The following is a 12,575-nucleotide window of genomic DNA, read 5'->3' on the forward strand; positions in this document are numbered from 1 at the left end:
CTAGAATTAAGAACACATTTAACTGACGCTAGTGACGCGCTTCTTGCAACGACGGGTCGCCTGCGGGCGCTGCTTGTCCTAATTTTCTTATCGGTTTTTATTTCATTTTAATTTGATGACTTTTTTATTTACCTATATCAACTTATGTTTAGGTTTTTTTTTTTTTTTTTTTTTTCGGTGAACATAATTTTTGAAGAATTTGTAGGCGGTGCCGCTGCCACTGCACCCGCTCCGTCCCTTTCCGCCCTTCCTGTCCAGATGTCTTTTCGGAAGGGAGCTCTCTACGGCGCCCACAATGTTTGCAGGTGCATGCAGTTGTAACTAAATTTTGTTGCTAGTTTTCCTTACCCCGACCATTGATTAATCAATATTTTTTTCTCCTATCTTTGATTAGTTGGCGGAAAGGTTGCTTTTATTTTTCCTAACCATTTACTAATGAGAAGCATCGCCTGTTATCTGACTGGTTGCTGTGCCTGCTTAGGGCGGATACATAGGGCTTAAAAGTAAGCGCTCTGGTTTGAGCCGTGGCTGAATTCGTCTGATCAATGGTTTAGTCATGTTGTAAATTCTTTTCACCTTGCTTACTTCTTGTTTTTTTTTTATGTTGTAAATAAATAGTTAACCTCTCATCGCCACCTGACGGATAAACTGAACTACGATCATCGGTTATTAGGCATGTAATGCGTTTGCATTACGGGCGCTGTTCATGCCCATTTCTTCTTGATTTCAGCCAGAATGTTATTAACTCGCGTTTGATCCCTGAGCAACTCTGCTCATTTCCTGTCTGTTAATGGCGAGGTTTAGAATTGGGGGACCATATCGGCTGAGGGCATAGAGGAATAGTGGGGCGCGAGTGCGCATGCATGCATATATGGCGCATGCCAGAATGACTGCCGAAGCCCCCGACCTTTTGGTGAAGCATCCCGGGCGTGAGCATTGTCTCCCCTCAATTACCATTTTCCCTTAACCGGTAGATTCCCACTATTCTAAAACTCACTAACTATTGTCCCTCCCCCCTCCCTTCCTCCCCCTCATTGTTCACAGCGTTCTCCCCATGTTTGAACTCTACCCTTTTCATTAGCCCCTACGTTTCTGCCTCCATAGGTGAGTATACCAGTACGATGAAGCTGTTATATATTTTACTCTCGAAGTATGCTGGCAAACCGCCGCACATAAGATCTATAAGTACATGCCAAATGTACTTCATCCCATCCTTATTCTATCTGTTGCGATTTCGAGCGCCTGTTGTAAATCGTTGCTCGTTCATGAGCCTGTCAGTATCACTTTATTTTTTTTGCATACTGTTCCGTTCTAGTTTGCATATCCAGACTTCTTTGTTTCTTTCTTTTTTTGTGAGTTGCTTAGCAAGGCAGTGTCATCAGCGAATCGCAGATTTCTAAGATGATTTGCAGTAACTCTTATTCCCAAGTGTTTTCTTGTATCTTAAACTCCGTACCTAGAAAATCTCGGCAAGTGAATTTTAATGCGAAAGCAAATAGCCGCACTACGAGAAAAACCGCCGGCGTGTGTACTGATGCCTTGCAACGCGATGAAATGCTGTCATATGTCTTGTGCGCTTGCTAGGAATTTCCTTATCCTTCAGAATCCTAGGACTTTTCTCAAGGCCTTCGGGTCGATAGGCGATCGGTTCGAGGGCCTTTGAAATGCCCGTGTGACACCCGGGAAACGTAACGTGTGTGTTGCACGCGAGTGCTGAAAAGAGAACGCTTTGCGTGTTGATAGCATTGGACCTGTGGTGCTACTGCGGCAAAAGAGCATATGTATGCGCGCTGGCACTTGGCGAGACCTTCAGTTTACACCCTGCCTCGGGCCCAATTTAGAGGTGACGTTCATTACGCTCAGCCGCCTTTAGAACGTTGGCTGACATTACAGCTGCTGTTTACCAGTTAGCCTGAGCATGAATTAAAAAGGACTGCCTTCTTGTGATGGTACTGATCGCCCACTGCGCTAAAAAGTCGGGAAAAGACCTCTTCCAACTTTTCAGCGTTGTCTTGGGGCGATTTCTTTTAGCATTTAGTTTCCGCATGAAAGGTTTCCTCGGGCCCGTCACTTTGTCTCTCTTTTTTTTTTTTTTGCTGTTATCTTCCTGTTCTCCTCCCATCCCCGCCTAATGGCTTCGAGCCTTCCTTTCTGAATCAATATTGTATTAATTTGTGACAAATACATTGAGAGGGACGAGGCGTGTGCACGTGTTCGAAGAAGCAATCAGAGTGCTCTCTTTCGCGCTGGTCGCATTTCTGTCCCGACAACTGGTGTCACCGGTAAGTGGAACGGTACTATCTAACAGTACATTCGCTTCGAGAGTTAGAAGTGCGAGCATATCACCACTGCTGCTACGGCTTTCGGCGCCTGCAATATTTGCACTTTCTGGACATTCCTCACTTGGGGGAGCAGCCCTTTGTGATGCCGCTGCGGTGCGCGTTCGCAGGCTGTGCGGCTGCAGCCAAGCTGGCAGCGTTGACAGCCCGCCGTCGTGCAACTCGGAAACTGGCGTGTGCCGCTGCAAGGCCAACGTTGAGGGCCGCCAGTGCGACCGCTGTAAGCCCGGCTTCTTCAACCTGCAGCGCGACAACGAGTTCGGCTGCACGCCCTGCTTCTGCTTTGGCCACTCGGCTGTGTGTCAGAGCGCGCCCGGGTACTCTCGCTACAGCCTACTCAGCACCTTCGCACGGGGTAAGTAGGACGCTCTAAACTCTCCCGGGATGCACCGCGGTCTTTATGCCATCTACCTCTCCACTTATCCCTTCGACGCAGCTTTGGTTCGCAACGGGGATGCAGTCCTAGCGCTGAGATTTCATGCAGAGATTTCATTTCATTTGTGTTTTATTAACCGATGCTTCAGCGACAATTCGCGGCGACATGCGCTGTCGCGCGGTTGGCTGAGGGACGCCAAAGCATTGCCGCTTGTCGCTGTCACTCAAGTTCTCGGTTTTTAGAAAATTTCGCCAGTCGCCCGGAAGCAGCTCGCATTTTTTACGAGTGAAGTTTGGTTTCCTTTTCCGGTTTGAGCGAAGAATGTGCAGACGCTCTCCTCGTCAGATCCGTGCATGTGTGTGAGTGTATTGAGACAATTCAGCAAATGTTTGGTGGGGTGATTAAAGATAAACAAAGGTAGCAGTATATTGTTATTTTTCGAAAGGAGGGGAAAGAACGTTACTTCTTGCAATGCAAATCTGAATCACAGTGTAGTGCATCACTGCGCTCTGTCCCTTAGAAAGGTGACGCGTTACCAGACTTTTCAGCAGTATTCTCATCGCACTGCTCTTTGGTGTTAGAAACGGGATACGAGCCTAACTGTACTCCCCTTGACCAAACGAGGAGGCGGCGGTAACAGAGCAACGCTGAAAACGCGCCGCTCTGTCGTCGAGTCCCGTCGCTTCGTGCGGTGTGCACCAGCGGCAACAGGCATTGGCGTCGTCGTCGCGCGACGCATCGCCAAGGGTTGTCGCCTCAGTCGGTCCCTGCTTAAGAGAAAGACCATGCAATAAAGGTAATTCTATAGGGTTCATATGTGTGTTTGAGGCTTAAGGGTGGTGATGAATTCAATGCACACGAAAGCGCATGAACAAAGTAGAAGAGGTTGCAAAAAATAAATGTGTCGAAGGGACCGCCCGCAAAAGAAGCACACTGTGAACAAACAATTTATAAACAACTTCACAGGAAATACGTTCAAATAACAATAAAAGTCGTTGCTTGTGATCGAACAGCTGAACAATAATACAGAAGGACATTCACAAACTAGTAGCATTGCAGTATAGTACGATAAGCAATTGCAAGCCAGTTCAGAGCTGAAAAAACTTCATTAATGTAGGTTGCTTCATGTTGGGATTCAGGAAAACGAAATGGGGGTTTATTTTCTGCTTCGGACGTGAAAATGCAGCGTTCACATACAATGAGTAGGGAACACAGGTTCCCCAGGAAAATGTTAAATTCATCATCCGTGATCTGCTTCAAGAGCCCGTTAATAGATTTCTTGGGTGACTCCGAAAGTTTTGCAGTTTTGCTACGTTTCTGTCACTGAGTCGCAATGGCGCTTGTGTGCAGACAAGGAACACTGGAAGGCGGCGGACACGCAGGGCCGCAGCGTGAACACCCGACACGAGTATGCGGCCCACCACCTGGCCGTCGCGGCGCCAGGAAACGAGGCCGTCTACTTCCTCGCACCCGGTAAGCGACGCAGACACTGATACGGGAATATGCCTAGAATGATTTGCTGCGTAAAGCGGAAATGATCGAAAAACAATTCCCAAATTACTAGTATTACAACGGCCCCGTGCCAGCGTCGAGCAGCACCACGCTACCCTTCGCTTCCACGAGCTGCACAATAAACAAAAACTCAAAAGGAGGCCGCGTCCTTGAGTGGGGCAGAATTACACTTTTCAGTATCCTGTGCACCATAATTCCTCACAATAAATATTGCGATGACTCAAAATATCTTAGTTATATCTCAATGGAGTCTTGGAATTTGTTTTCTCCAGCAGTAGTGTTCGTGCCGCACGAGACCATTGGCTGAAAGTGTACTACATTCATTCATGGTAAACTTTTTGCGGTCAGTACAGAGAAATGATATGATAACGCACTTAGCACGCTCTGTAAAACATTTTATTTGGGATCGATGCGACAAGAACAACGACGGGAAAAGAGTTGGCGTGCTGCATTGCGTAGTATTGTTGAGTGTGTTGTTTTTCCTATGCGGCGAGCAATTTGCTTTCGGCAAAGACACAACTAATTTTTTCTAGTTTGTGGCCGTTTACTCATCACTACTGTCAAAGTATATCACTGGACTGCCTGACGGTGGCGTGCGCTTGTCATCGGTCACTCCGTAGATCGCTACCTGGGTGATCAGCGTTCCTCGTACAACCAGAACCTGACGTTCACGCTTCGCATTGGCGAGGATGGGCCGCAGACGTCGGTGGAGGACATCGTGCTGGAAGGGGCTCACGGCAGCGTGTCGCAGCACATCTTTGGTCAGGGCAACGGGCTGCCCTCCATTCGAAACCAGGAGTACCGCTTCCGACTGCACGAGGACCCGCGCTATGGATGGAATCCGACGCTCAGCTCGCGAGAATTCATCAGCATCCTGTCCAACCTGACCGCTATCCGCATCCGCGCCACTTATGTGCCCCGAGGTACGGAAAGCATGGAGACACCGGCCCACAGGCCGGGGCTTTCAACTTGCTGCGCAATTGTCGCATTTCTTTATTGAATCATGTGAGTGTTGAAAGCTACGTAGAAAGTACTAGTGTAAGCATGGAAAAAAGTAGCCTTCAAACTAGAGACGTTCCCGGAATGAAAAGTAATATAGAAACTGATACGTAATTCTAAACCCGTGTTGCTTGGGCAAAATGAACCAGTGCCGGTGTATAAACCACTTAGTAATTATCGATGCATAGAGTCTTTTCCAGTTTAATACCATGGCGCGCGGCTTGTTGGTTTCTTTATTAATTGTTCAGAAAATGGTGCTTTTTTTTTTTTCTGGCTGCAGGCCTGCTGTAAAGCAGCCGCATGCACATTACAAATACAGGGCTAGATTCTTTACAGCTGACCACTGTGAGGTGCTCCAACTTTATTTTTCTTTTCTGGAGATAGTATGCACACTACGTATGCACACATGTTTACTGCATTTTGTCTTTTTTCAAGTAGGTTTTAAAAATATTTTGCTTTTATTTTCTGCGGGACACCGCTGTGTTTTGTACCTATTGAGCGAGAGCCTGCCCTCTGGGTACTTACTGTTTGTGCCCCGCCCCGCGCAGGCACGGGCTTCATCGACAACATTCAACTGCAGTCAGCCCAGCGTTCTCCGTACGGCAGCGAGGCTGCCACCTGGGTCGAAATGTGCACCTGCCCCGAGGGATACGTGGGGCAGTTCTGCGAGTCCTGCGCGCCAGGCTTCCGACACGATCCGCCGCGGGGCGGCAAGTTCTCCCGCTGCGTGCCCTGCAACTGCAACGGACACGCGCTCATCTGTGAACCAGACACCGGTCAGCCTGTCTCACGCTCTCTGCATTCTTAACTATACTGCGCGCCGACGTGAATGCCGGTCAGAGACCTACATTGACGGAAGGTACTCCATACATTTCACACGGGCATTTTGAAGGCCCTCGAACCGACTGCCTATCGACTCCAAGGCCTTCGAAAGCTGCCACACGGGCGTTTTCAATGACCATTGAGTCGATACTCTATCGAGTCAGCGGAGCAGCTCAGAACCCTATCGAGATCTCGAAGGCCCTCGAATGTCCACAAAGTTGCTAGCATTGACTCGAGGAGCGTCACGCACACACGTGCGCAGCGCGTTTATGATACAAAAACATGAACAAGCTTTATTATTTTATAACTTTAATTTGCGTGGTGAAATATTAATGTTCTTAATAATTTTAAAATAGTATCGCTCTTTTTTAAGGCACATTATTTATGTGCTATCACTGTAATCTGTGCCGCCGAGTAAAAGCAAACACAATGAAAAGCAGAGCCGTATGAACATCAATGTGTTAGAAAAAAAAAAAACAACAACGTTGTCCTTGAATAACAACTAGACATTTGCAGTTACTAAAAACGGCAGCAGTTATATTTTATTTTGCATTTATAAAGAAATTTTAGTTCTTCAAGCAAAACCGAAAGCAATGATAGTGGCGCCACAAAAGTTTGGCGCCAAACACCAGAACTATTTCACCAACCTTCGAGTTTTGCCGTGTAGCAGCGACACAACTCCATCGAGTTCGATCGGGATTGAAAATCTTGAAGGATATCGACTCAATCGCTTTTGAAAATGACCTTGTGACTGGGGCAAAAACAAACAAAAAAAAAAAAAACATACGGATAATGGGAGACGTTTCTTCAGTGACATCGGGAAGTTTCCTCGTTCTTTTTTGTCCAGACACTCTCGCACGGGTATATTTACTATTAAACAGTCCTTTATCTGACAAGGCTAACCTCTATTCCAGGGAGTCAGCGTGCATCAAGATGGTGCATGGGAAAAAGAATAAAGAATAAATTTAGTGGTGCGTGGAAAGAAGACCTGAACATAGGTTACAGAAAGAGCATAAAGTCAGGTTATAATTGCAGTCTTGGTTATAATAAAACAGCAGGAGAAAGGCTGTGCTGAGCTTATCAGTTTAGAGGTATGTAAGCATGATTAGCTGGTTCTGAGTCATTTCTTGGCAATGCTGGAAAACTAAAGCCATCTTTACCCTCTACGTTTGAAAGCCTGTCGAAGAGTGGTTTCATGTGCATGCATTTAGTTAAAACAAAAAAAAACATGAGTCTTCTTTACAGCCCAGTATCTGCAATTGCAGCAGATCCAAAAGTGGCATTTATTGCTTCAGTGCGCTTTTTTCAAATATCTTGTTTGCCATAATCATTGAGTGTCGCTAACATTAGAAGTTCTGAAAAAAGAAAGCGTCCACACGGATGGTGTGATTCTACATTGAGAAGGTACTCATTAGGTTCTGTTGCAATATATAAAAGCACCTCCATTATTATAGCTCACTCAACACCTTGGTAAGTAAACAACTCGCAAAACATTTGCTCCAATTCATTGGAACTGGTTCACTTGATTGCATATCATTGCTATCCCAGCACTAATGAATTTAAATGGTTTAACATGCAATTGGAGTCACACCATAGGTGACATTAACTAAACGTCTAATTCTGCTCTTACATGGCTTTATCCACTGCATCTCACTACTAATGGTTTATGGCAAATGCAGTCACGTGGCACTTTCATTTGGCGGAATGTGAGGGTGCAATACTGCAGTGTTGTAAATAGCTACGTGAAGCACAGGAGACTCAGGAAACCACCTCGGTCTATTTGTGCTAAAACTGTAAATTCCAATATAGATGCCAAAGTGCGAGTGCCATGTGACGAGCAAATGTGAATGAGCAAATTGCGTGCCAGGAAAGGAAAGGACTGTGAGTGGTTGTGGAGCTCAGGCAGCTGTTAGAGCGAGATGAACTTATGTAGTATTTGATCGGGCAACGCAGCATTAATAACACTGCATTGTATAACATACGTAATATTTCTTAATTCAATCTATTCTGAATGTTAATTCAAATTTTGAGTTAATTAATCATGTTGACTGTTTTCCTCTTAGCGTGTTTAATAAGAATATAATTGTCCCGGAGTTGCTATAACATGCACTAACACAATACGTATATCACCAGCAAGACCAGTGCTGGATCCTGAGGCCATACTTGCGAAAGGAGATAGTGGAAAACTCGGTTCATATGAGCTCCTGCGTGCCAGCTCTCGTTGCTCTCCTTTCCTGGTCGTGGGCGCTTTGCATTAACGAATCGGTGGTGGTGCCTTCGCTAACTGCCGCTGCCGGGGGGACTGCGTGGACGTAGGGCACTGCATCTGCCAGCATAACACGGCGGGCGAGTTTTGCGAGCGCTGCGCGCCGCGCTTCTACGGCAACGCGCTGGCGGGCACCCCGGACGACTGCCAGCCGTGTCCATGCCCTGACCAGGGCGCCTGTGCCGTCCTTCCCGACGAGAGCGTCGTCTGCCTCGAGTGCCCGCAGGGATATTCCGGTGGGTGGCGCCGGCTAACACTTCTGCCCTGTCGGCGGACCAGTTTTTTCTCTCCACTGCAGCTAGCCAGCGGAACCAAGGCGACTGTCGACGTGCACCTGACAAGGCTGTTTCTTACTGGTACAATAATGGGGAAGTAATAGCTATCAGTGACGAAATGGAAAAGAATAAGAGCTGCTGACATGTCGTGTGCTACAAAAATTGCGGAATGAGTACTCAAGCAACAATGAGAGTCATACGCTCTTCCAAAAAGTCGCCTTGGTCTCGCTAGCTATGCCATCTGGCTAAGCGCTGTAGGACTAATTGTGGGCCTCTTCCAGGTTTAATCTTCTGACCCCGGTTAACCCGGTGCTTTGCTCAGCTGCTGTAATCCAAACATTGCACAGACTAAGGTTCTCACCTAATTGTGCGATGTGTCTATCAGGGCTTAACATTTTGGTGTAAAAAAAATGTGTCCCAACAAGTGATTTTTGCTCAACATATTTACTCACATATTGGTCGATACATATAGTAAAAGCCAACCAACTATCATAGGGAACTGCAAAAGAAAATAAATTTCCAATGTCGTCTTGGTCACCAGTGGAAATGCTGAGCTGCCCACCGTGTACTCTCAAGGCGAGTGGCGCAACTTTGTTCAAAGCGGAGGCGTAAAGGCCCCTTGAAAAACTCATTACCAAAGGTGCACTCAATCTGCCGCAATTATTTGCTATCACGCACGGTCACCCAATTTTATAACACCTCCGTGCATACATAAATAAATGAAATTCTATATTAAATTCTCTTAATTATGGTCACCCACTTTATAATGGCTTGACGGGCCGCTGATAGATGCTTCGTGCTTGCAACGATTGTCGCTGTAGTTGAAGTGATTGTACCGTGGTGCTCCGAGGTTATTTTTATATCTGTTTGATGGGACACGGGAAAAGCTTGCGCAGTAACTGTGGCAGCGAAATTCGTAGTCCGTGAGGGCTCAAAACCTGCCAGAAAGCAGCTGTTGCCGCACCTTCGTTGACGTCGTTCACCTTTGATTTCCTGAGTTTATAGCCAGGTTTGCGCCTTGCCTTCGTGTTACGAGAGCATAGACTTGTGAAAACACGTCTACCTACACGCAAGTAAATAAGGCAGCTGTGCTTCCTTAAATAAAGTGATCACTAAACATAAATAACTTCTTGATCTAAACAAAACTTGGTATAACATCGTTCAAGGTAAATAAAAGAACATGGTCAATATGTCCAGGCGATGATCTAACCTATAAAAAAACGGGCTTTGGTTTGATATCTAGAAATATGTAACAAGGAAAAGATAAAACAATGGCTGATTAAATGGTTACATATGTCCAAGGCAACAACTGATATGCCAGCCTAATACGAAAAATTTAGTATGATCCCCCCCGGCCTGCCTTTTTGCGGCGATACGCGACAAGACGGGTGTAAGAAATAATTTATTTGACAAACTTCGCAAACATCTTCGGCAAACCCGCAGCCCTCTCATTCTAGGTAAATTCAACGCACCAGCGCAAACACGAGAGAGGAAGGGACAAGACGCAGTGCTGTATTTTGTTCCTTGCTCCCCCGTGCTTGTGCTGGAAAACTTTTTTACTAGAATGTCATACCAACTCGCCCACCAGTCTACGCTATAGCCCTCTTCAAACTCATTCTGACCTCTGTTATGGCTATCACAAAACTGACACCAAACCAAGCAACGCGTGCACGTGGTGCCCGTGAAATGTACCAAGCGCCGCATAGTGACACGCTTGGGGTAGAGTGCTAGTAGAGGCAGGTTTTGGGTAGAGTGCTAGTTAAGGACTTTCTGTGCCGCCAATAGTCGTATAGTGTCAGAACACAGAAACACATGACATGGCGCCCTGCCGAAGTGGCGCAGTGGTTACGGTGCTCGACTACTGTGCCCAAGGATGTGGGATTGAATCCCGGCCTTGCCAGCCACATTTCCATGGAGGCGAAAAGTAAGGCACCCGTGTGCTGTGCGATGTCAGTGCACGTTAAAGAACCCCAGGTGGTCGAAATTTCGGGAGCCCTCCACAACGGCGTCTCTCATAGCCTCATTTGCTTTGGTGTGTTAAACACCATAAACCATTTATATAATCTTATGTAGGGAGAGAAAGAGAGATGTGGAAATGCATAACAAAATTAAACTGCTTGTACATCGGTCTCTTCGGACGTGTTGCATGATTTTGAAAAGTGCGACATAATGTGGCTCTTAACAAGCGAAAAATGAGGATAGTTGGTTGTTCAGAGAGTCGTGTTAAACTCGTTACAAGGCGCACACATGCAGAAATGGACAATTATTAATTCAATATAGTTATTCCGTGCACCGTACATAGCAAATAAAATAAATTATTTAAGACACACAGGAGAAATAAAACAATCACGCTCGCAGATTAGAAGAAATACATAGACATTGTAAAAAGAGAAGTCTCCAGTACATCTCTCGTGAGAGAGAGAAAGAGAGAGAGAGATGCTCACCTGGTGTAGATGGAAACTTCGAACAATCAAAATGGTTAGATTCAGGGCAGACAGATAGCTTCTGTGTGTACCCAGTGAACCTAGCAGGGTATTTCTGTAAGCGGAAGGAATAGAAGATAAGAAAACTCTTTATTTCCAGCTTTGCTTCGGTTTACTTACAAAAGCAGCCACTAGAAACTGGACACGGAATAAAATGCGAACAATATCAGTGCGATAACCACACCAGCCAGTGCAAACACAAACGACCACTCCTCTTGTGCATCGCTTGTCTGTAGGGAGGAGGTGTGACCTGTGCTTCGATGGACATTACGGTGACCCGCAAGGAAACTTCGGACCCAAAGTACCGTGCAAGAAATGCGAGTGCAACGACAACATTGATGCCAACGCTGTTGCCAACTGCAATACGTGAGCTTTTTTTGTTTATTTGTATGTTTATAATGGCATATTCACTGCGTCGCTGTGGCCCTGGGCCAGAGTCATCAGAAACGCGAAGCACCTGCCCACAAGAACTGTCTTGTACTGGCCAGACAATCTGTCACCAGTGGCTCGTCTCAGCCTATGCCAGCACACATGCTTCAAAGTATGCACGTCAGCTGTTCTATATAATATCTACTCACAAGCGACGGTAGGTGCATTGGCACTACATTCGTATCTATTCACTCTATATCTACCAGAACATTCTTCGCATGCAATCCTAGGTTGCTTCTATTGGCGAAATATGACGGCGTTCCGCAGGAATGCTTCCCTAATCAGCCTATGTACAGCCGCGTTTATTTAAAATTTCACAATAATCTCTCTCTTGTTTGTCCATTATCGCTGATGCATTCAGTGTTACTCATCTCGAAGGCTTAAAGAAGTGAGCGAGAAAGAGCCCATATATCATAAAGCGGGTTACGAGGTGGGTGGTGGGTGGTGGGGGGCAGCCCAAGTGAGGCTGATGTGTTTTCTGCAATGGGGGCCCGGCACCCAGTTTTTTTTTTTTAACTGTCCTCATTTTACCGCCATCAGTCCTACTCCAAACCGATGGGGGTTAGCTCGTGTGCGACCAATGTGGGTTCTGCTACGGGCACCACATTGGTCTCTTGTGGGCTGCCCACAGATCACCCCAATCGATCCCATTTAGAACCGATGTGGAGTGCCTATTGGGGAGGGGGGGGGAGGGCTGCCCACATTCCACCTGATCGACCTCTGCGAGCAGGGCACCAAGTGCCCCTATCTGTCCAGAGGCGTAAACAGCCTGTGAGCCTCCAATACCGACATCGGATTCACACACATTCTCCATGGGCAAGCCCTCGCATGCTCCCCACATGGAGCTATCTGCCCGCCATCCCAGTTAGCAGCCTGGGACCCTCAGACGTAAAAGATAAATCTGAGGAGCCGACCTAAAATTTCTTGTGGAAAATGTGGGCAGTTTCCAAAGTTGAACCCGTATTGGTCCTAGCACAGACAGCTCTCATTGCCTGGATGTTGTTGAACATAGTACAGGCAGCCCATGTGTATGTTCCGAATCATAAAAATGGTATGAAAGTCAGGGGTGGCCCA

The 12,575-nt window shown here is 46.6% G+C and overlaps 1 protein-coding gene across 1 annotated transcript in view; it reads left to right on the top strand.

Moving 5' to 3' along the window:
• Window positions 1-12,575, top strand: part of LanB2 (laminin subunit gamma-1) — a 161,814-nt gene that overhangs the window by 114,587 nt on the left and 34,652 nt on the right. Inside the window, exons 7-12 of the mRNA XM_084586295.1 lie at window positions 2,450-2,694; window positions 4,066-4,188; window positions 4,848-5,150; window positions 5,775-6,002; window positions 8,365-8,550; window positions 11,309-11,438. Coding sequence (XP_084442421.1) covers window positions 2,450-2,694; window positions 4,066-4,188; window positions 4,848-5,150; window positions 5,775-6,002; window positions 8,365-8,550; window positions 11,309-11,438 — 1,215 coding nt within the window. The remainder of the gene's footprint in view (window positions 1-2,449; window positions 2,695-4,065; window positions 4,189-4,847; window positions 5,151-5,774; window positions 6,003-8,364; window positions 8,551-11,308; window positions 11,439-12,575) is intronic.

Source organism: Amblyomma maculatum, unplaced genomic scaffold (assembly GCF_055883805.1).
Source record: "Amblyomma maculatum isolate TAMU_Amacu unplaced genomic scaffold, ASM5588380v1 scaffold_18, whole genome shotgun sequence".
NCBI lineage: Eukaryota > Metazoa > Arthropoda > Arachnida > Ixodida > Ixodidae > Amblyomma > Amblyomma maculatum.